We start from the raw sequence: 24,241 nt of genomic DNA, 5'->3' as shown, positions 1-24,241 counted from the left end.
ACCTAAATTAATTTAGGCGTGAATAATACTGAGGAGTTTTGAATAGATGAAAATGAGGTCCACAGTGACTACGTCACAGATTATGTTTTCAATTTTTTATTTGGTAAAATACACGAAATCAGAAATAAAATTTTACATAATACAGTTAATTTCGTGAACACAAATAAGCAAATCATAATAAACACTTATTCAGTTACAGAAATCAAAAGACGGCATGAAGGAAAATTTGTTATCGAACATACAAAACAAAAATTGGATCGCCATCTGCCGATAAGTAATATATACCTCTGTATTATAATATCTCAGGTAATTTCGAATGGGAACATTTAACACTTAAAAGTAGCTCTCTTTACTTGGAGAAAATTTATAAATTTTTAAATAATTTGTATTTTAAAACTTATGTTTCTTAGTTCTAATTTTAAAATATTTATTTTACACAAATCATTCACAGTTTAGTTTGTTTGTTTTGGAATTTCGCACAAAGCTACTCGAGGGCTATCTGTGCTAGCCGTCCCTAATTTAGCAGTGTAAGACTAGAGGGAAGGCAGCTAGTCATCACCACCCACCGCCAACTCTTGGGCTACTCTTTTACCAACGAATAGTGGGATTGACCGTAACATTATAATTCCCCCCACCTCTGAAAGAGCGAGAATGTTTGGCGTGACGGAGATTAGAACCCACGACCCTCAGATTAGGAGTCGAATACCTTAACCACACGGCCATGCTCTTCAGTAAAGAGTAACATGGTGTACATTTATACACGTGATATCATTACGAAAATATCAACAGCTCTTACTTTATTCACTGTCTGAAGTATTTTATCTGCGAAGTATTTAGATTTAAATTTATTTTAGCAATTAGTTTTCCTTGTCAGAATTGCTTGGTTATAATTACGTTTAACTTCTTTGGATCATCAAAAACACTAAACATTTATCATGCTCCACATTTTGGGGTGTAGTACAGGTAAGTACCATGTGTTTTCTACTGTTTAATTCAGTAATAGGCTCTTCAAACTTCCTTGTTTCGTTGAGTGCACACAAGATGTAAGCTCAGTATTTAGCAAGTAGCCAAGTTTCGTGCAGGGAAAATAACATGTTTTAAACAGAAATTGAAAGCTGTATTCCCTATCAGCGAATCGATCATGGAATAACAATGATAGGCTACCGCGTCCAGGCGCTCGAATTAATTTACAGTGTACAAGGATCATATGTGCTAGATGCGTTCATGTGCAGATCTGAGCTTGTTTTTAATGCCAATATGTTCTCAAGTATAAAGTCAAGTTTGTCCTTGTAAAAGAAAAGAAAGAATTTATTAGAATTAGGAACTTCTCATAATTTTTTAGTTCCTTACATTTCCTAAAGTTGTAAGTTAATTTAAGCCTTCAACCACAGTATTGTTTAACTTAACGTGGTTTTCACTTAACTTTGGTTGAACCATTATTATTTTCTAGGGAAGTAACGTTCAGCTTTGAAGTGGTTTTATTAAAGGTTTTTGGAAGAGTTGCCTTCTGCTTTAATTATAAATTACTTAACATTGGTTGGCTGAGGTAAATAGTGCTGCATTTATGCTTTATAATAGTTTCATTTATCTTCATCGAATAGCATTTAGGTTTTAACTTTTAACATGGATATTTGTTTGTTTGTTTTCATTTTTAGTGATAGTACAATTTACAGAGTGGAGGAAACACGCAGCTAATGAGAATTCAATCAAAGCTTAACAATAATTGTGCACGTTCGACGAACCCAGTTGCTCTCGTTTTTTATGTTTTTATTTTGTGATTGTATTATTGTTTGTTTTTGTGAATATACATTTTTATCTTGGTAGTTCGTCAGACTTCATTTGAAGACCTAAGAGATGCTCAGTCACACTCTGTAACCAAGTATATCACACATATCTAGTTTGTAGGCTTAACTGACTACTTAGTAGAATGAAACATTCACAGGAAAAAGCCTTAGGGGTCATAAGAGTGACTGTCAAATTTCATTATTCGATTAGTCTATGAGTCGGCGGGGGATGTGTGCGGTTAACTAGGTGCCTTCCCTCGAATCCATCTAGCCTAGAATCGCCAGGTGATTAAGGCACTCGACTCGTAATTCGAGGGACACGGGTTCGATTCCCCGTCACACCACAACATGCTCGCCCTTTCAGCGGTGGGGTCGTTATAATGTGACGGTCAATCTCTCTATGTGTTGTTAAAAGAGTATTCCAAGAGTTAGCGATGGGTGGTAATGACTAGCTACTCTTCCTCTAGTCTGGAACCTTCACCTAAACAAATGCTCAGTGAAGATGTTGTACTCTTTGGTCAAAAGTCATCCGATCTTACAGAATAATGGTGATGACCTGTCACTGGATGTGATTCTTCATCTTCACGTTCATCATTTCTTGGGTGAGGCACATTCAAATTGAGATTATTCTGTCTGTTGTTTTGATATCTGATCGTCATTCTCTATATGTCCTTTTCTTGTACCCTGATCATCAAGAGCTTCTGTGACACTAGAATTATCGTTTCTGTCCCTTTCTTGTATTGATGACTTGTTTGAATGGGATCGTTTCGGAGTACCATTAACAGAATCAGGTTGCTTAGAATATCGAATCTTTTTTACAGTAGGTGTAAAAGGTGAGAATTCAGTAGATGGTCTACCAGAATAGTTTTTACAAGTTGACACCCTATTTGGAGGACTTCCCCAAGCAGTGACCGACCTGTCTGTGACTGCCAGAACCTCTACCTCCCTGTGTTTGACTAGTATCGAGTTCATTCATGAACACAGACATTCAAACTGGACATTTCAACAGTAACTCATCATGTGAAAGTTTATTCAGGATTTCCGATGACTCTAAATAAAGATTTCAAAGTGCTCATAAAGATCAAATATTTATGATGTTCTATATACTTAAAAATCATAAATTAATGTTAAATGTTTTTGAATGTTCTAAATATTCATTCATTTTTTCTCTCAATAACCATCCTTTCTCTGCAAACTGTGAAAGAATGTAAAGATGCAGGATATTATGAACTAGATCACATGCTACTGTTCCTTTTCTCTTTTATACTACACATATGAGGTTAAACTAGGTAGTGGATGTCCCCCCCTCAAACACAATTTGTGTTTTACTTCTGCTAGTACTTAAAAAACAAAAAACGCCCTAGCATTCCACATAATGACCCACCACATTCGTGTCCTAGTACTGGGTATTTGTTTTGGGGCTACAATTTTTTCATTTATGTATTTATCTTATTAATAAAATGTACAATCAGACATTGTTCACAAAAAAGCAATTATTCTCACTGTGGTATAGTGAAACAATACATACAAATAGTCATTTTTGATGGCAAAGCAGTTGTCCCTATTGCAGTTCAGTGAAACAATAGATACAATCAGTCATTGTTGATAACAAAACATTTTCTTCCATTACTAGCTTCAGTCTCCACTGGAGTTCTTCTTTCTCCATAGATAATCGAGACACCTCTTTCTGAAACTCCTCCTCTAGCTGTAGTCTTTCTCTTTTTAACTGTCTGCAAGTTTAAATATGAAAGTCAAACTAAGTCAGACCACAGTTACTATCTGACGATTTTCTTGAACAAAGCAAAACAGATCTGGTTTGTTCTTTGTACAAGTTAATCTTATTTTTTTCTTATTTTCATGACTTATATTGTCAGAAACAATATCTGACAACTGATGGATTATAAACCACGTACAAATTATTTTAGTATAGAACTATTTATGACATGTCAGAGAGTTGAAAATACCCAGTTTTGAGCCAATGCTTAAACTAAGGGATTTTCAGTGATGGGACAAATATCATATCTTAATGTATAATGTACAGTTTCAGAGCAAAACCTGTGTTATATTGATACCTGTGTTAAAATCGTTTCATGTTTCTGTAGATACAGTTTTATTAAAAACAAGTAACTTCCACATGCATGCATTACATTATTTGATCCTTAAAGATGTGAAGTTTACATAGTCTGTAACAACATAACAAGTCTAGATAGTTGTTGGATTCTAATAAAGAGCTGTCATGTTTACATAGTTCATAGTATAAAGTTTATAATCAAAGTCATTGGTGGAATAAGTGTCCTATTTCTATACACACTTTTACAAAACACGTTTTGAACTGTGTTATGCTTGATTAAATTATGATTAGTTCTTTTGTCAGATTAGACAGTCTTTGACTAGATTTGATGAAATATAGTAATTTGAGTTTATACTATTAACAACTAATAAGTCAAGTTTACAATCTTATGTTTACTCATGAACAACTTAAGTGATTAAGTCATAAATATAGTTAACAGTAATTTTATAGAAGTCACGAGAGTAATCATTGAAATGGCACTGTCTGTTGCAATCATTAAAATGACATTGTTGTAAACATTAAAATTACACTGTTTGTTGTATCATTCAAGTGTCACTATCTGCTGAGCTTTCGTAATAATTAAACTTTGAACCAGGCTACAGTAAAAGATGCTGTTGTTTTATTTTAAAATTAATTTGTGATTCTATGTTTAATATGTATTATAGTTTTAAGGTTTCTATCATTTACTTTCAGTATTGTCAAATTAGAGAAGACTGAATGGAGTCAGGACATGGTTAAACTATGCTTTAAGAGAGATACTAAAAAAAGCAAATTAAAATTATTGAATTATTTGATTGAAACTAAAAGTAATTCATAGATTACTTAAGACAATTAGCTAACTAGAAACACTTATTCTTCCAAAAAAAAACAAAAGTTAAATCCATAATGGACTAAATCAATTCTAATGACACTCTGATGGGATATGTTAAGCCTCATTATGACATTATGTTGGATGAAATAAGGATAAAATAAATCATATTACAGACGTTAACACTACTGTTTCCCCTTATTATGCTAAACAATTAGATACAAAAAGTAACTTAATCTAAACTGTATATATTCTTAATGGATTATAATTGAAACAAATACACATAGTTATGGTTTGTAAAGTAATTCACTTGGTGAAGGAAAATATAATTCACTACACAGTTACACTAAATGAATAACAACAACTGGCACCAGCTTTTGGTGTCAAGAAGAAAGCAATAAAACGTAATATCAAATTAAAATCTTAAAAGGTTCTTATAAATCATTGTTGTTTTAATTTACTTTTTAACAATACCTGTACAAACAATAACGATATCAGTGCAAATAAACTTGGAATTAAATCAGGAGAATGAGAAGACACTCCTTAATTATGATAGTGTTGTTTGCTGCTTGCTCATACTTCTACTGATAAACTGTAAACTGATAATCGTATTTGATCACAACTTCAAATGATTTAGTTCACTTTGGACTTAGTAGTCGTCTATTTGCTGGAACAATTATTACCTCTCAATTCGAACTTTCTCATCCACCATAGCTTGTAAATCTTCATTTCTTGCCTTCAGCTTCTGAATCTCTTGTCTTGCAGATGATAACTTCTCCAACTAGTGATTTAATAAAAAAAATTAAACGTTAATTTGAAATATAAACAAATAAATTTGTTTACCTATTCTATAATAATGTAACAATTCTAAAAGATGGCTCTTTGATCCAAACAATGTGATACTGTGTTTAACAACATATATATAGTCTCGAATAATGTAACAAGTCCATATAGCTCACTGATCCTAACAATAGGTTGTTTTTATTTGACTATACTTACATAGGTAATAAATCTACATAGCCATTTGATTGTAATGATTTTGTTCAACTACGTTTACATAGTTTATAATATTATAATAATAAGTCTAGATCACTATTGATCCTAACAATGTGAAACTGTGTTACTTAACACAATGCAATAGTGTAGCATAGCTGCCTATATTTCTTTTTTTAGATACTTAAAGCCTAAATAAATATTGCAACAAAAATACAATAAAAAAGTAAAAATAACCTCTTTCAGCATTTCCAAGTTTTCTTTACGAAGGCGATGTATGTCTGCAACCTTCAACTCGAGCACAGTTTTAAGGCTTTCTACTTCTTTCTCAAGATAACATTTCTGATCAAGAACTCTCTGCAAAGAAAATGTATTCCTTTTATTTCAACACGTATAACCGATAGTATATTTGATGATGTAGTTTTACTCTCACAGATGTGTTTTTATTTTGGCTAAATGGTTCATTATTGTGAATCCAAAAGTCTATAATTTGCAGCCAGTTGCTACAAAATCTCTTTTTTTGTGCCATTGGTGCATTATAAGTTTGATAATTATATGCTTATATTATATTAGAGTAGCCTAGTAGTTGACTGACTTCTAGTTTATCAGTTCAAAGTTAGGGACCACTAGAACAATTAGCCCTTTTGTAGCTTGGTGCAAATATTCATAAAAAAACAGACAAGCAAATAAACATTGTAGCCTCTTCTCTCATACCTTTATATGTAAGAAATAATATAATCATCAATAATTTAGTATATTATTTATGTTACCCTTCATATTAGTGTTTTATTTTTTGTTTGAAACACAATAAAACTCACTAATGATATTAACATATCACACCAGATTAAAGATTAAATACAATACTAAAAATTTAAATGTTTACTGTAGATAATCCACTTACTTTCTTTGAGTGTGTGATGTTTGTCTGTGTTTTTTTGTAAAATCATTAATATACACAAGCATTAAAAATATTCCATTATTTAATGTAGAAAAAATGAATATTTTAGCAAACATCAGCAAATGTCTGGAAATGTATCTCTTTCATAAAATTACTCCACTAGAGGGCATTAAAATGATGAAGTAAAAAAATAATATCATTACTGGTTAGGTGCTTGACCAAGTTAAGCGACAATGAGTCTCATCTATCAGACTTTTTTGTTAAGACACGATAGCAATGAAGTTTATCTGTTTCTAAAGTCATAGTTTTGGTTATAAACAATTTCAGTTGATAAAGACAAATACTACATACTGGAGAATCAAATGGAAGTCATTCTTAAAAAACAAAACAGTTTGTTTTTGGAATTTCGCACAAAGCTACTCGAGGGCTATCTGTGCTAGCCGTCCCTAATTTAGCAGTGTAAGACTAGAGGGAAGGCAGCTAGTCATCACCACCCACCGCCAACTCTTGGGCTACTCTTTTACAAACCAATAGTGGGATTGACCGTCACATTATAACGCCCCACAGCTGGGAAGGCGAGCATGTTTAGCGCGACGCGGGCGTGAACCCGCGACCCTCGGATTACGAGTCGCACGCCTTACGCGCTCGGCCATGCCAGGCCAAAAGTGGGATTGATCGTCATATTATAACGCCCCCACGACTGGGAGGGCGAGCATGTTTGGCGCGACTCGGGCGCGAACCCGCGATCCTCAGATTACGAAGCGCACGCCTTAACGCGCTAGGCCATGCCAGGCCCAAAACAAAACAAAAAACACATACCAGTAATATAGAAGTTGATTTTCGAAAATTATATATTTTATTTATGCCATGATGCTTATAAGACATTCTTAAGAAAACAAGTTTATAATAGAAAAGTTAATAATATGGAATATCTTTTATTTAAAAAAAACAACAGAAAATTATGCCATAGAAATATTTTTGACATACTTACTTGAATTTGTTTGTTTTTTTGGAATTTAGCACAAAGCTACTCCAGGGCTATCTGTGCTAGCCGTCCCTAATTTAGCAGTGTAAGACTAGAGGGAAGGCAGCTATTCATCACCACCCACCGCCAACTCTTGGGCTACTCTTTTACCAACGAATAGTGGGATTAACCGTCACATTATAACCCCCACTACGGCTGAAAAGGCGAGCATGTTTGGTGCGACGGGGATGCGAACCCGCGACCCTTAGATTCCGAGTCGCACGCCTTAACCCACCTGGCCATGCCGGGCCGAATAGTTTTGGTCTGATATCATAGATTCAATCTCGATCTCGCTTAACTAAGTTGTAATTACTTAGTAATGATGTAGTGTCCTCCATTTGCTTACCTAACGAGGTCATATCTATATTTGTATCTAAGTGCTACCATATGGATCTGTCTTGTTTGAAACATGTTTATTTGGACATTTCAAGTGTCTAACGGTAGAATTTCAAGATAAAAGAAATGCACTTTGTTAACCCTTTGACAATACTGGCCTGTACCTCTGAATAGCAGTGGATAATAGGAGGGCAGGGAATGAATGAGTTATTATAACACTCGTTAAGCCTACATGCAACACTAGATATTGCTATAATGATGGGTGGGGTAGAGAGTATTTTCAAGAAAAGCTATGACGTTAAACGCAAACTAACGTGGCAGGGGTTTAGTTTAGAGAGAGAGAAATCAGAAGAATTCTCTCTCCAACTGGAGTGTTCAGGAACGTTGTGGTTCCTCTTCGACCCCTCACGTGAGAAATTGTTGAAATTTCCATGGGTTGTTTTCCTTTACTTTTACTTTGATATTTTTAAGGTGGAGTGGGGTATTTGTGAGTGATAAGAAAGACGGGAGAACTGGACGAGAGCAGCATAGGTGAAGTGAGCCAGACCTTGGCCAATGGACGGAATACACTGACGGCTGGCGCATTAATTTAAAATTTACTATAGCTGAATAAACTATGACTGAATAAACGGCTCTTTTCAAGATCAGGTAAGAATGTGGCTGGGACCTACAGATCCGATACCAGAGATTTTGCTGTGGGGGGAAACGGGAGTACCCCGATAAAACTCACTTTCACGGCCTGGGCGCCGAAAAGTTATGATGTAAAAAGTCGAACATCAATTTATACACCCAATCACGTGACCAAACAAGTTGAACAACTAAATGCTACTGCATGACGTCACCCAAACAAAGGAGAGAGATATTAAATGGGGCACTCTCGTTTTAGGCGAATTTATGTAAAATATTTTCTCAACCCAAACGAGCCGTTTTTGCATAAATATATGCAATAATAGTGAACTCCTTGTAGTTAAATTTCATTGTTATTTCTTCCAATCTACCCAACTAAAATTCAATTAATAATATCTAACTTGTTTTGTTCAACGATGCTAGTGAGGATAAACGCGAATAAGAAATAGCTTGAAAAACATATTATCCACACACAGAAACAAAATGCTTGAAAAGTTAGTTTCCATTGGCCTATTAAAATCCTTCTTCCATCAAATTATCCTGTTATCGTTATTGATTCAACAGTAACGAATAGTAAAAACTATTTTTTTTTCTAATATTTTCTATAAGTGAGCACTTCACAAACTGAGAATTCAATGTTTGTAACAAATGAATCATAACAGTTATAATGAATGTTGTTCAACTATTTTTGGGAGGAAAAAAATGATAACAACGTATTATAAGTCTTTCCTTTTTATCAATACTTGAACATTTCTTAATGCGACATGAAATCAATGAAAGACATGAGGAACAGCGAGTTATAACTATGTAGGCGTAATTATCTCACTTCTTTTCATGAGGCGTTGTTACATAACTGTTAGTAATACAACGTGATGTGGAGCAAATGAGTCGTTATTGAACATGTTCAATTTCCCATCTTTATTCCTTGACTTATCTCAAATTGCAGATTTGTTTATTAGACTGTTAACTATTGAAGAGGGACGACATACAACGTTATATCGAATAATTTGTTTTCCCTGTTGAAAGTATTAAGTGGGCAGGGATTGAACTCAGAGTTAGGACAAAAGGACAGTACACCTGCGTATATATCAGTTCCTGTCTTAGTGCCATAAAAAGATGCTACTCTCTTTGAAGCTACGGATACGCTTTACGAGTGAAAGTCAAACCACACTTATTGGGTCAGAAAATAACATTCCAAGAGTTTATTTCTTTGTTTGGAGTAAAGCACAAAGTTGCCCAATGTGTTATCTGTGCTCTGCCCGTCAGGTGTATCAAAACCTGATTTGTAGTGGTTTGAGTCCGCAAAAATACCGCTGTGACTCTTGTTCCACCAGATATACCATATGTGGCTTTGAGTAAAAAATATGTTAAAACATTAAAATATGCTTAAAATTAATCTGAAACGACAATTAAGCGTAAATCTGTGTGTGTGCGTGTTTAATCTTAACAAGGGGCTATCTGCCATATGCCCACCATAGCAATTATACAAATTTTATTTGGTAACCTCCTTTCTTTAGCTCAGAGGTTAAAACTACCAGATACAAAGTAGTTGTAATCTACCGAAGTCTACAATCTCTTTACTAATAAAAGAACATGCACAGAATAGTTATAATCTACCAAAGTCTACAACCTGTTTACTAATAAAAGAACATGTACAGAATAGTTATAATCTACCGAAGTCTAAACCTCTTTACTAATAAAAGAACATGTACAGAGTAGTAAAAATCTACCGAGGTCAACAACCTCTTTACTAATAAAAGAGCATGTACAGACAAGTTATAATCTACCGAAGTCTACAACCTGTTTACTAAGAAAATAACATGTACAGAATAGTTATAATCTACCGAAGTCTAAACCTCTTTTCTAATAAGCCCCCCGCTAGTACAGCAGTATGTCTCCGGATTTACAACGCTAAAATCAGGGTTTCGACTCCCCTCGGTGGGCTGAGCAGATAGCTCGATGTAGCTTTGCTATAGGAAAAACACACACAAAACACACTTTACTAATAAAAGAACATGTACAGAATAGTTATAATCTACCGAAGTCTACAACCTCTTTACTAATAAAAGAACATGTAGTGAATAGTTATAATCTACCGAAGTCTACAACATCTTTACCGATTGATGTACATTTGTCACAATTATAGCTTCTGAAGCATCCAGTATATTGACTGTAACGACTACAATATATTCTCTTGGCACATTGGTTGAAATAGTTTCAAGTGAGAATATCCAATGTTCAAAAACACACTGGCATTTTCATAAAACAAATGCTATTGACTCTCACTCTCAAGAATCTTGAAGAAATTTAGAGAATAGTTGGAACGATATACGCATACTTCACACAGAAACAAAATAAATATATAATGGTAAATACTTTAGCAATACAAATTTTACATATGTAACCGATAGTGATTTCAGTTATTATCAGCTTTAATATAATATTACCCAAACACATTTTTCTTTTGTTTTATTTTTGCACTGTCTATATTTATAACAGAAGTTTCACAAATAATAAAACAACTGTCTTTTTATGGATATTTCTTGTCTTATGAATGTTTCTGAGGTCAGTTGTACTATTCCTTTTTCATTATACTGTACAACATATTATTGATTTGCATTCGATGCTATACATTCAAAGTGCCAAACAGAACTTTCTTTTTAACAGATGTATCAATATTGCTCTTAAAAATATTTCGATAGTTAAGAGGAAAATGACAAATCTGGTATTCACACTCTACTATTTTTTTGTTTTATTGACATGGGTACTGATGAAAGCTGTATTGTCTTGATCTTTTCCTCCTTTTTTATCACAAAAATCTTGAGTATAACCCTGTAATTTTACTACATGGATTTCCAATGTCACACAAGTACTTATAGATTTAAATGTTATACAATGCCTGTATAATGCTTTGGTAGACGAATCAGTGGCAAGTGGTTTTTACCAACTTATCTATCAACATACTACATAATAAGAAGATCATATAAGACATTCAGCACAACATAGAATACAACATTCTACCACAATAACTCTTTCCCTCCCATGATCACCTGTTTTGTGGCCATGCAAATTGATGTAAAACTCTAGGAGACTGACAACAAGTCTGACAACAGAAGGGTTTGGTTCTCACCACAGTTATATGGGTGTTGGATCTTGACCTCCTCAGATGTTTTGTACATAATCTAACCATTAGGCACTTACTTGGCTGTAGTTGTTGGTAGTAAGTTATCAATGGTTAAGTATTAGAACTATGAACTTTGGTGAAATAAATTTTCTTCCACATACAAAAGGAATTGTCACATAGCTGAAGAAATTTATGTTGTAGATGAGAAGAAACTCTCCCTGGATTGATGATAACATCATCCAGTTAAATCTATGTCTCACTGCCAGCAAGTAAACAAAAACTAAATATAACTTTAGGCAAAAACTTTAATAAGGGTCAACAATGATAGAGTAGTTTTCTTAGCTCTACATATCTTCCTACACATTGTCTTTTAAATATATCCATAATCCTCTGTGACATTTTTAAAGCATTATTTATAATAAACACAATGAGTATATTTTAATTTACTGAATTACATAACAGGCTATCTTATATTCACTACAGCTGTTAAATTATTTGGGCTACAGGTTAAAAATTTGCATTGCTGAGTACACCTTGACCAAGGGATGTATTTTAATACACTTATAGCTTAGTTAGAAAGCCACTTAAATAATATTAATTACAGGATATTATATAATGTTTGCATGTTATTATTTTGTGTTCCTAATTTAATTCAGCTAAGTATTAACAAGTGTTAACTTTATCCAGACTTACTACAATAAAGTACAAGATCCACAAGTACTAAAAGTCTTGTTTTTATAAGTATGTTTATTATTTATTGTTACAAAAGTGAGTACAATGTGAAACTCAGAATATTATTACAACAGACAAGAAAACATGAGTGAAACAATTGCTCAGAAATTTATGCATGTAAAATGCACAAGTGCTACATAAGTTAGTGTTTGTTTATTTTACTCTAGCTTTAGTTATTTGTCTACCAGATGTTTATAGGTGCATACTTATGTAATTCAAAGAATATTAAAACAATAAAACTTTTTTAATCCTGATATTTCTTAGTACTTATTATCCATTAAAAATATTTATTTATTTGTTTTGAATTCCTTTATTTACCTTTTATTAACATTTATATTTTAATCACATTTCATGTCATATTTTTATTTTGCTGTATAAATGCCCACAATAATTTTCCTTTTAAGTTAAATGTTTTAAATACCTTTTCATACTCTTTCATACCTAAAATTATTGTTCCATAGTTTATTTTTAATCATAAAATATAAATAAAGTTAGTCTCATATGTCAAATTATTTCAGTATATGATCAAAACAATTCTGGTGTGTCATGACAGTCTTCTTTTTATAACTATAATGTTACTACACCTTTCTTCACATTTAATTTAGTAATTTCCAATTTTCCTACAACAAAGAAAAGTTTACCTTTTAAAGATACCGAGATTATGTGGTTTCTTATTTTTCTTGTTCATCAATGTTTAGAACTTGCATATTTTCTGAACATCATGAGCAACAAGCTGATTACAATTAAAGGTATCAATCATTATGATACCTTTGTTATATTCAATTACTCTCAACAGGTAAGTCAATTTTTATAGTATCTTTACAATCAACTTTAAAACAACAATGATTCTGTATCATAAGAAACAGTTTACGAGTTTATGTTATAATATATAGAGAGGAATAAATTTAAAATAAATCTGATGAAAATACTAATTTATAACTCCCATAAAAAAAAACAACTTGTATATATAAAAAACATAATAATGACCCTTTATCTATTTTGTTAAAATATATTATGTCTTTTGGCATTGTAACACCAAATATGCCTTCGGTGAATGAAAACAAAAACAAAGGTTTGGGGGAAATATGTTATAGCATTATATTTGAAAAGAACACCATTTGTCTCTAATTATCACAAAGATGCAAAGTGTAAAAAGAAGAAGGTTCAATTTCTATTGTATTTTGGACATTATAAAAATGTCATCCACATCACACATGCAAGATCAGAACTAATAAAACACAAAATAATATGACAAATGACAGTGATAACGTACAACTACTAAGCTTTGAAACTGATAGCAATGTGGATCCCTCCTGCTACTGACTGCAAGGTAGATGCCCTAAGCAACTGGGAACTGCCACAGCATTATCCACAACCCTGTAAATAGTGTCTTACAAATGGAAGAGAGTGGAGAGATGAAGTCCTAAAACATGCTCAAATGCCTGCCAGTGCTGTATACAGAGGAAGTGGAAGGAGAGGAAGAACTGACCATCTGTAGCAAACTTCTGCAGTTGTACCACAGCCTCTTCAAGTGTAACAACCTGCAACTGATAACTACCAGGGATGCAATAATTAGATCTATCTGAAAATAACCAGCTTGAACATAACATTCAACCTGTTGATTATTTTCATTTTTTTTTTCAAGATGGTGCTTTCTAATTTAGTTCTCAAGAGAGGAAGAGAAGAATCAACATGTAGACTAATGGAAACATTTTAGCTCACCATCAGTTTGTTCAGAAATGTCCATAAATAGTTTTGAACTAATAACTTCCTTTCTTCACTTCACAGACAATGGTTTTCACAAAGTACAATGAGGTTGGCTTTGATTTTATTCTCTCTGGAAAATATATCCATTATACATATCAGTTACCTTTATCATTATAGCATTGAATTTGGTCCGAGTAAACACCCAACTATTGATGAAAGCATCAAATTCAAGAGTTGTGTATCTTCTAAGCAACAACTGTTATCTAAACCCATCAGTCAGGGAATAAAAAAGTAGGCATTATGCAGTGACAAATATAGTTAGGCTTCAAACTTTATCACTTATTGTGTTAAAAGAATTGTTGTCACTTCAGATGTTTTTTTGTTTCTGAATCTATTTCTTCAGAATCACTGTAAGGATGTGAATACAGATGTGCAATAATGTACACTGAAAGTTTCTACTCATCATCAAGTTTATTTGTTAAACTACAAAGATTGAAATTTGTCAGATAATGTCTTCTTTCATTTTAGAGAAAAATCTATTCAATGCTGAAACACTGAGTATGTACACTTTCATATAAGCAATACACCAGTTTATCCATGTCTGGTAAACTGGAGAAAATGGTAATTTGTTTAGTTTTAGTAATTTTCTCATTTGGGAAATGAGTAACAGCTGTAGGATACAGATATACAACTTTATCAATGAACTTTCTAAAAAGCTTGTACATTTAGGTAGTTTTGTCAATATATCAATTAAAAAGCAACCAATATTAATTGTAGAAAAGTTGACTCCCTTTTAATAGTACGTGTCATACTCACATACACTTAAAATAAGTACAAAAAAAGGATGAAAATTGATTAATTATAATAAAATTGAAGTAAGATCCAAAGCTGTTTGCAAGAAATGTGAAATGAAAAATATGTCCATCGTATGGCACAATTACTCAAGAAATATCACAAACACTTTTTGTAAAAATGGCTGAAAATTAAGTACTTCAGACCAAAATAATAATGTTATCACAAACCAGGAAATGAGGCACCAATGTTTTCCTGAGACACACAGATTCATTAAGTAACATAAAAGTAAGAAGCAAAAAATCAGTAAATGATAATAATGAAAAAACAACATTTTTTGGGATTAGAAAACTTCATCGTAAAATGTAATACTATACATCTGAAAATTGGGACAAACAGCCTTTGTTTTTGGATTTCACACAAAGCTACACAAGGGCTCTCTCCACTTGCTGTCCCTAATTTAGCAGTGTAAGGCTAGAGGAAAAGCAGCTAGTCATCACCACCCATTACCAATTCTTGGTCTACTCTTTTACCAAAGAATAGTGGGTTTGACCATCACATTATAACACCCCCACAGCTGAAAGGGTGAGCATATTTCGTGCAACAGGGATTTGAAACTGTGACCCTCAGATTTCGAGTCAAACACCTTAACCCACTTGCCCATGCCGGGCCCTAATAAACAATCAAATATCTGTTTGTCTGTTAAAAATAAAATGCAATGTCAGTATGTGAAAAATTAGTCATCCTTAGGTCATCTTTATTTTGGTGTCAAGTGTAGTATGGAAACAAATGTTGGTACAGTTACTTTAGAAACTAATAATACTTATTTTATAATGAATATAATATTATGTAAAATAAAATACATACCTCCACACACAATATATCATTCTATATTGTGACTCAACAATACAGTCAGTTACTGCTGCCACACATTGATGGCTTACAGACGATGGCAGGATCAAGTTCTGCAAGAGCAGTGAAAGAGCACCAGTTTGCCTGGTCCAGCTTCCACCAGGGCACACGATTCGAGTGGCATCGACCATGGCCAGTCTCTCTCAAGATTATAGGAAAATGATCACTGCCTCGTGGATTACTGTTAACCCTCCATGAAAAATAGGAGAATAATGACAGAGCAAATTGAGAGATCAATAGCATTTCCATTGTATCAGGATGGCCATTTCTATTTATGTGTAGGCAAATTGGGTGGAGAAGACCATGTCTCTTTTCCTTACTGTCCTTATTCGAGAGAAGTCTACCGACCTCCGTAGATCCTGCCCTGGGTCGATTGGTCAGGTCTTTGCTGTTGGAAAAGGATTCCAGTGACTGAGGACGTGAACAAATGATTGATTTCCATCTTTGGGTGGGAGAATAAGGTGAATCCGAGGAAATTCCTGTACCTGGAACTAAAGAATGTGGATCTTGGGGTTTGTTGGAATGTATGTAAGTGACAGAGATGGGTGTTGAAGTTGATTCTTCAACTTTTTAACCACGGAGGTCAAAAGACTTTTCATTTATTTGGAGAACGATTCTTTTGGAGGCACAGAGAGATCTGTCTACACTCCCACTGTAGTTGTGGAATGAAGTGCAGCACCATACATCCAAGATAAAGTGATTGATAGCATTTTTCGAGCCACAGGATAAGTAATGTTATGAATCATTTTCAAATGCTGCACTTCTTTTTCTTCTAACCATTTAGGGCAAGAACAAAAGTAGGATGGTTGAGAGCCATTGCAATTAATGCAGTGAGGGTCCGCTTCACACTCGTAGGCATAATGGTTCTTGCCACTGCAACAAGCACACGTTAAGGAACCACGACATGAAGTCTTCGAGTGACCAAACCACTGACACTGGAAACATCAGAGAGGGTTTGGAAATGTATGGTCGTACTCTGCAATTAAGATAACCTGCCCTAATGGTGGCAGGCAGACATGGTGACGTAAATGTGAGAATAAGGGCATTGGTCATCACCATAATTCCATCTTTGTAAGTGGATATCTGCCTCACTGCATAAACTCCTTGGGTGGAGAAACCAACAAGAACCTCCGACTCTGGGATATTCTTCAAATCCCTCTCAACAATAACTCCTTGTGATGAATTCAAAGTAGCATGAGGTGTAACCTCAATAGGTATATCCCAAATTGCCTTTGAATGCAAGAGGAATTCACTGTGTTGAGATGTGGATGTTTCCACCAATATATCACACGATCAAAGCTTCTTTACTCAGTTTGGAGAGCCAGCAAGTCCCTTTTGAATGAAAAAGGCGGACATTTGCCCTAAAGGTCTGTCTGAATGTGAATGCAATATAAGAAAATGAGGTACAACAGGTGGTACAGATGGTAAGGATTGCTGCTCAGAATCTTCAAGATGTGGTCGTTTAGCTACAGACTGTTTTTTCACTATTTTATTAAGAATTTTAATTGAAGTATCCATAATAAAGAAAGGAAAATTTCGGTGCCCACTGATCCCACCCATCATGGAGCCCTACAAGGATCACAGTACAATGTCAAACAAGGACACTGCAGCAATGCCAGAGTTTTATGAGCACTATACCCAAACACCAGCATCAGATATAATGTCCACAACACCTGTTGAGAACATCCAACACAGGTACTTGGTTGATCCAACCCCGAGTGGACCAGCTGATTGACCTAAGAGCGATCACTCCAAGGATGCCGGTCTACAGGAATTCAAGGCCAAGGTGGTGTGTTAAGGTTGGACCCCTCAACCACCAGGATCATCTCCTCCCCTTCACAGGTTACCAGGCATTGCAAACACGTGGGTGGATGTTTAGATCCCAGAGGAGATAAATTGAAAGAACAGAACCTTCCCTGGGAAGTCCCCTCACCACATACAGGAATCCACACTGAGGGGTAAAAAGGTGGAATATTTTGTTGTTTCATGTTCTCTAGTGTTTATTACACATACCAAAGTTGTCAATATTTTGTCCAAACTGTTGTTTTTCAATCAATTTTGCTGAATACATTCTTAATACTTTGACTTTGGGTGTTGCATGCCTGTTTCCCCACCTGAAATATGCATTGGTTTATCAGAAAATAAGATTACCCCCCCCACCTCCACATACATCTATATATGCACATGCACTAATATCTTTATTATATACATTTCCATATCTTGTTAATTAGCTTTCCCATGATTTTTAAAGGTTTTCAATAGAGATAGAGTATTTATATTATTTTTTTCACATCTTCAACTCCAATATAACTCTCTCTAACCTTGGTCAGTTTTTTGTTCTAAATGACTCTAATGAATGGCATCACCATCCAATATAACTCTCTCTAACCTTGGTCAGTCTTTTGTTCTAAATGACTCTAATGAATGGCATCACCATCCAATATAACTCTCTCTAACCTTGGTCAGTCTTTTGTTCTAAATGACTCTAATGAATGGCATCACCATCCAATATAACTCTCTCTAACCTTGGTCAGTCTTTTGTTCTAAATGACTCTAATGAATGGCATCACCATCCAATATAACTCTCTCTAACCTTGGTCAGTCTTTTGTTCTAAATGACTCTAATGAATGGCATCACCATCCAATATAACTCACTCTAACCTTGGTCAGTCTTTTGTTCTAAATGACTCTAATGAATGGCATCACCATCCAATATAACTCTCTCTAACCTTGGTCAGTCTTTTGTTCTAAATGACTCTAATGAATGGCATCACCATCCAATATAACTCTCTAACCTTGGTCAGTCTTTTGTTCTAAATGACTCTAATGAATGGCATCACCATCCAATATAACTCTCTCTAACCTTGGCCAGTCTTTTGTTCTAAATGACTCTAATGAATGGCATCACCATCCAATATAACTCTCTCTAACCTTGGCCAGTCTTTTGTTCTAAATGACACTAATGAATGGCGTCACCATCAATATAACTCTCTCTAACCTTGGTCAGTCTTTTGTTCTAAATGACTCTAATGAATGGCATCACCATCCAATATAACTCTCTCTAACCTTGGTCAGTCTTTTGTTCTAATGACTCTAATGAATGGCGTCACCATCCAATATAACTCTCTCTAACCTTGGTCAGTCTTTTGTTCTAAATGACTCTAATGAATGGCGTCACCATCCAATATAACTCTCTCTAACCTTGGTCAGTCTTTTGTTCTAAATGACTCTAATGAATGGCATCACCATCCAATATAACTCTCTCTAACCTTGGTCAGTCTTTTGTTCTAAATGACTCTAATGAATGGCGTCACCATCCAATATAACTCTCTCTAACCTTGGTCAGTCTTTTGTTCTAAATGACTCTAATGAATGGCATCACCATCCAATATAACTCTCTCTAACCTTGGTCAGTCTTTTGTTCTAAATGACTCTAATGAATGGCGTCACCAAAATGTTTTCTTCTTCACAAGATAGTTGTTCAACTGTTGTGATTCAGCTTTCAAATAAAGTCAACTATCCGTAACAACAATATAACAAATTGCATTAAGTTTCAAAAGTATTTAATTATATTTCTACTTTTTACTGTAATATTTATAAATTATACCATTCAGCCATTGGAACATCTATGAATAGTTTTGCAAATGTCCTATTAGTAAATCATTATAGGTCCCAATAACTAATTACTACCTAAACAGATGAATATACATACATTGACGTTACCATTAAAAGTCTTCTTATCACGAAGTGCACATGAATCAAAATATTCAACAAACACCGTTCCAACTCATATTGTTTTATTTAACCATCCGTGTATTATAAATTGTGATTCATGAATATGTACTATTTTATTTCTAGTTTATCGTATTGTATGTATAAATATATTTTCCTTAATTTTCATTTTTCAAAAATAATAACAGTGTTTTTTTATTACACCCTATAAGCTACTCTCTAAGTTCCATATTCTCATGGGTCATGTGAACTTTGTAAAAATCTACTAAATCAAAAATACGATACCTAATATCCGAGAGCTTTTAAAAGGAGGGCATTTCGTTTTCACTGGCAAACTAGAAATAACCGTTTCAATTAGTTTCTGTCACTCTGTGATCTTTAACAGAGTTTATGTCTTATAGAGTAACCCATCAAGAAATATCGGAAAGATAGGAGAAGTAACCAGGGTGGAGGGGAAAGTTTTCTGAGTGTTCATGAAGCAAAATAATCGTGAGGTACAACTACTAACTAAAAAAAAAAGGAATATTAAACAGATATAACAGAACAATAACCCGAAAATTATCATATATAGATGACAGTTTAATACATTTTGCACTCTCATATGATCAAGAAAAATAAAGATTCTTGAACAAAAAACTTATATAGGAACAGATTTCTACGCATTCACGCGACCCTTGGAGCTCAACTTTCGTTTATAAAAGACTCAATACTGAATTAATTTGGTGGGTATTTTCAAGGGCGGTCTTAGTCATTGTGAAGCCCCGGAATAATTCAAAAAATGGGGATCCCATAATTTCACATATCGTCATTAAAACTTAGTGTTAAAACATATAGAAAAAATTGTTTAAAATTTTTCAGTAAAATGGTTCACTTGGCATATTTTAACAGTTTTATTTAATTTTTTATTTCAGTTTATTCGCCACCAGATAACAACATCATCTGTCCATATGGATACATGTTAGGGAAAAGTGATTGCTGTAAGTTGTGAATAACGACTTACTTTTGTTTTTCCTCTTCTTACTTTTTATGGAAAAAGTCTGTTTCCTGGAAACATGTATTTTCATTAATTTAAAGATAAAACATGGAGTACATTTGGATTCATCACAACTCAAATGCTTTTACTGAAACCTTGTAAAGTGTTTTTGTTAGTATATTTCTTCAAGTATATTTTTCACGAGAGGATGATGAAAAATCGGCTTTGAATTTTAATTTCTTTTACACAGAGACACAAAGTAACTTTGATGGACACGATATGTTTTATGATAATATGTACAGTAAGCAATATATGTAATAAACCTTTTGTGACTTTCAGTTAAAACGAAATATCACAATACAAAAATAGCTGTACTAATTACATTATCACATAAAATATTACCAGTTAGGAAATTTCTATAAGACCTGCAACTTTCTATACGTGATGAAAATGGCAAGTGTTTTCCTGGTGGATAGCGTTGCCGTCTACTATTCAAATGGCCTTAGGTTCATTTGTTTTCAACTATTCGTTGCGTCATGTTTCAGAATAAGTTTACAAAAATACAAACAATTGCTCACAAAATGTTAACAAAAACATTAATAAGTGTATTGCGGAAAATATCGTACATAAGAAACATTTTTCAAATATTTAAGTTGTGGTATTGTGAAAAAAGAGGTTACTTTATGAAAATAAACCCCAGTGGTACTGCGGTTTGTCTGAAAACTTCAACGTAAAAAATCGGGTTTCGATACCCGTTAAAATCAGAGCACTGAATCTTTGTGCTTAATTCCAAACAAACAAACTAAGTAATGGAAACTATTTTATTAATTAGTAAATATTAAACCATACTAAATGTTTCGTGATTTAACACAGAGTGAATTTAAAACACATATAAACCTTTTATATGAAAATCTTGGAAAGTGTTTTCATTGTCATGAAAACTGTAGAATATCGTTTAAGATAAGAAATCAGAATTTTTTATTTATTTTTTGTGTATTTTTAAGGTAAGAAGAATAAATCTATATGCAATACATAAAAATATATTTTTATATATATACACATAAACACTATTTCAAATTGATCTGCACTGTTTTTTTTTCCCATACGTTCGATGTATCTGACGATTTTTTTGGAAAATATATCAACAAAGCAGCTTTTACAGAAAACTTATAAATACTATAACATATTTATCTATAAAACTAAATGTTTACGAGCTTGTGTTGGTTCTGTTACACTATTTAATTCCCTTGTTTTTGTCAAATTTTTGGTGTTTAGGATGTGGTTAAATACATACGTTAAAAATTATTCCTTTCATTAAGTTCCCTGCCCTCCTGGACAGTTCAGAAGCGAAAAACAGGAACAATGTGTCCCGTGTCCCAAGAATCATTACAGTGATTATTTTGGGTCCTACTTCAGCTTGTCCTGAAAGACGATTTACAAACCCCGGAGCCTCTTCACGGGATGCATGTAAATGTAAGTTTTATTAGATACTTATAATCGCACTAAGAACCACTTTATCTCAGTTATATTTAGAAATTCTATTGCTGCAAATGCTTAACTCTCAAATAACTTAAGAACTTCTAGTCAGTATCATTAACAAGCCATGTTATTTATGTAGTTTAATATTATCCACTTCTTATGTAGTGAGTAAACCAACTTACGCTATGAACTTAATACCAAGTTCAGACAAGTGACCCGTTTCTACTATTTAGACAAATTATTTTGTTATAATTTTATTCTTTGGTACCCCTGATTTTATTGAATAATTTTTGTTTGAAACAGTAGTTTGACTGGTTTTTGTTTCGATGTTCTTTATCAGTTACCTTTTCAGATTTTATTTTCTCTTTTTTTGTTAGTTTTAATGTAACTTACGTTATTTTTATTATCACAGTTTGTTCCTAATATTCTCCGACTTTCCTGTTTGTTTTTTTTAAATACGTTTTTCTTTTCCAACGATCTGAATAACACGTTCTCAAAATACAGAATATAGAATACAGTAGCGTATTGTTGTATTTGCAAGTTGTGGCACATTAGGCCACATGCTTAGTATCTTATATCCGAATGATTACAAAAAAGTTCCGAAATAAAAATATTCTTGTATCATGGTTGGTAACTACGTAAAAGTGAGAACAATGTTTTTAAAGGGGGCTCAGTTTTCCAATAAATCAGAAAAGACTTGAGAATTCGACAAGTTAGGAGTGTAAGGGGCTATAATCTATCCTGGACAACTTCATCATTTATTATGATTACTGAAGAGAAGAAACAATTGAAAAACACCAAAAAGCATTGTGATGAAGTTGGACACATATTTTTATTGTTTACAGAGTAATAAACAATAATTTGAGTTGACAAAGGATTATAGGCTAAAAGTTTACAAATCGGCTACTGTTTTCATTTGAAAAATGATTGAAACAGTGGGAATCACATTATATTTTCAAAGTCCACAGTGTAAGTATACAATGGACATTTATTCATTTAGCCGTTTTAAAATTGGTATTAGAATCCGATATGCAGAGAAGAGTCTATGTAAAACTTGGAAAGTGTTACTGATCAAAAACTGACATAATCAGCGGCTACTAATAATGGTAATGAAGTTGAGTACGATCAAAACAGCCCCTCTAGCTTGCAATACCTACAGTTAATTGGGCAGATTTTTAATTTTTATTCAGATAAAACTGAAGCAGAAAATATAAACTCAGTGGAACAAAAATTGTACAGCCACCCTCTGAAACATTCTTCGTACGTCTATGACTTTGGGCATAAAGAACTTCAGTAAAACTCCATAAATAAGTATTTATATAAATGTGATCCGTGTATGCGGGATGCTTTTCGACACGTTTATTTAAAAAAAAAAAGATGCTAATATATCTGATTTAATAAAAACATCTTCTGTAATTTAAGTTTCGACGAGGTTTATAACAAATGGTTTCGGTGCTTCATTCTTGTTGGTTGCCTTTAGTTGTAGGTATTGAAATTTTTAATGAGTCGAAATTAAATATTTTTCACAAGTTAAATATTACCCAACTGGTGCAGTTTGAAAATATTTATTGAGAAAGAATATCAATGTTAAACAATGATAATATTGTTTTAATTTCAGAACCAATAATAGAAAAGATATTTACGCCTCCACTTGTTTTTGCCACGGTGAGAATACCATTTCTAATACTTTTATTACGATAAGCATAATATTTTTGTTGGTTTAATTTGGTTATTGTTAGGTGGTACAATAGGATCGAATTTCCTCAAGTTTATAGCTAATTGGTTCGGAAGGGTAACATTTTGGATATATTTCAATATATCCGTCCCTAATTCGAAGGCTTGCACGAAATTCGACAACAACAAAAACAATAAAACTGATACAAAATTATCTGTACCACTCGTCGTTAGATTGAAAGCAGCTAGCCAACACACCAGCCGTCACACATACTTGAACTACTATAATGGAATTATGGGACTTCATCGTCACTCTTATACAACACTCATAGACGGGAAATCTAGAGAGAAAATTCGCAGTATTGGAATTGTAACTGTGGGCCCTCTCTAGCTGCTAAGGCACACTGGACAAGTGATTACATCAAATTGACCGAAACAATAATCTTGATTTGTACCAAATTAAGCAGCAAATCCACTGATACAAAATACACATTGACTGCAGAGTGAATCACGGAAAAGACGTAATTTATAATTATTGTTTTTACACTTTAATGAATATTTAATTTATATTCTAA

The 24,241-nt window shown here is 33.5% G+C and overlaps 1 protein-coding gene and 1 long non-coding RNA gene across 2 annotated transcripts; one reads left to right on the top strand and one right to left on the bottom strand.

The window, feature by feature from the left end:
- Positions 1-3,312: 3,312 nt before the first annotated feature.
- LOC143235606 (uncharacterized) lies at positions 3,313-17,879 on the bottom strand. The gene is made up of 5 exons (XM_076473843.1): positions 17,822-17,879; positions 13,793-13,979; positions 5,894-6,032; positions 5,347-5,444; positions 3,313-3,514 (listed from the first exon to the last, which is right to left on the bottom strand). The coding sequence occupies exons 1-5, from the start codon at positions 17,877-17,879 to the stop codon at positions 3,346-3,348; spliced, it is 651 nt and encodes a 216-aa protein (XP_076329958.1). The 3' UTR covers positions 3,313-3,345.
- Positions 17,880-20,451: 2,572 nt separating this feature from the next.
- On the top strand, positions 20,452-23,658 carry LOC143235559 (uncharacterized). The gene is made up of 3 exons (XR_013019287.1): positions 20,452-20,517; positions 21,833-21,986; positions 23,611-23,658. It is a non-coding gene; the product is annotated as an uncharacterized LOC143235559 (long non-coding RNA).
- Positions 23,659-24,241: the final 583 nt, after the last annotated feature.

Source organism: Tachypleus tridentatus, chromosome 12 (genome assembly GCF_004210375.1).
Source record: "Tachypleus tridentatus isolate NWPU-2018 chromosome 12, ASM421037v1, whole genome shotgun sequence".
Taxonomy (NCBI): domain Eukaryota; kingdom Metazoa; phylum Arthropoda; class Merostomata; order Xiphosura; family Limulidae; genus Tachypleus; species Tachypleus tridentatus.
Note: the sequence above shows the minus strand (reverse complement) of the source record. Positions and strands in the feature narration are given on the sequence as shown.

Coding starts and splice junctions, on each gene's coding strand:
- LOC143235606 (XM_076473843.1), bottom strand. CDS start 17,879: ATGTATTCAGCAAAATTGATTGAAAAACAACAGTTTGGACAAAATATT. Junction 13,980..17,821: donor ACAAAATATTGACAACTTTG/GTATGTGTAATA, acceptor GGTTATTTTCAG/ATAGATCTAATTATTGCATC. Junction 3,515..5,346: donor GAGAAAGTTCGAATTGAGAG/GTAATAATTGTT, acceptor TTAAACTTGCAG/ACAGTTAAAAAGAGAAAGAC.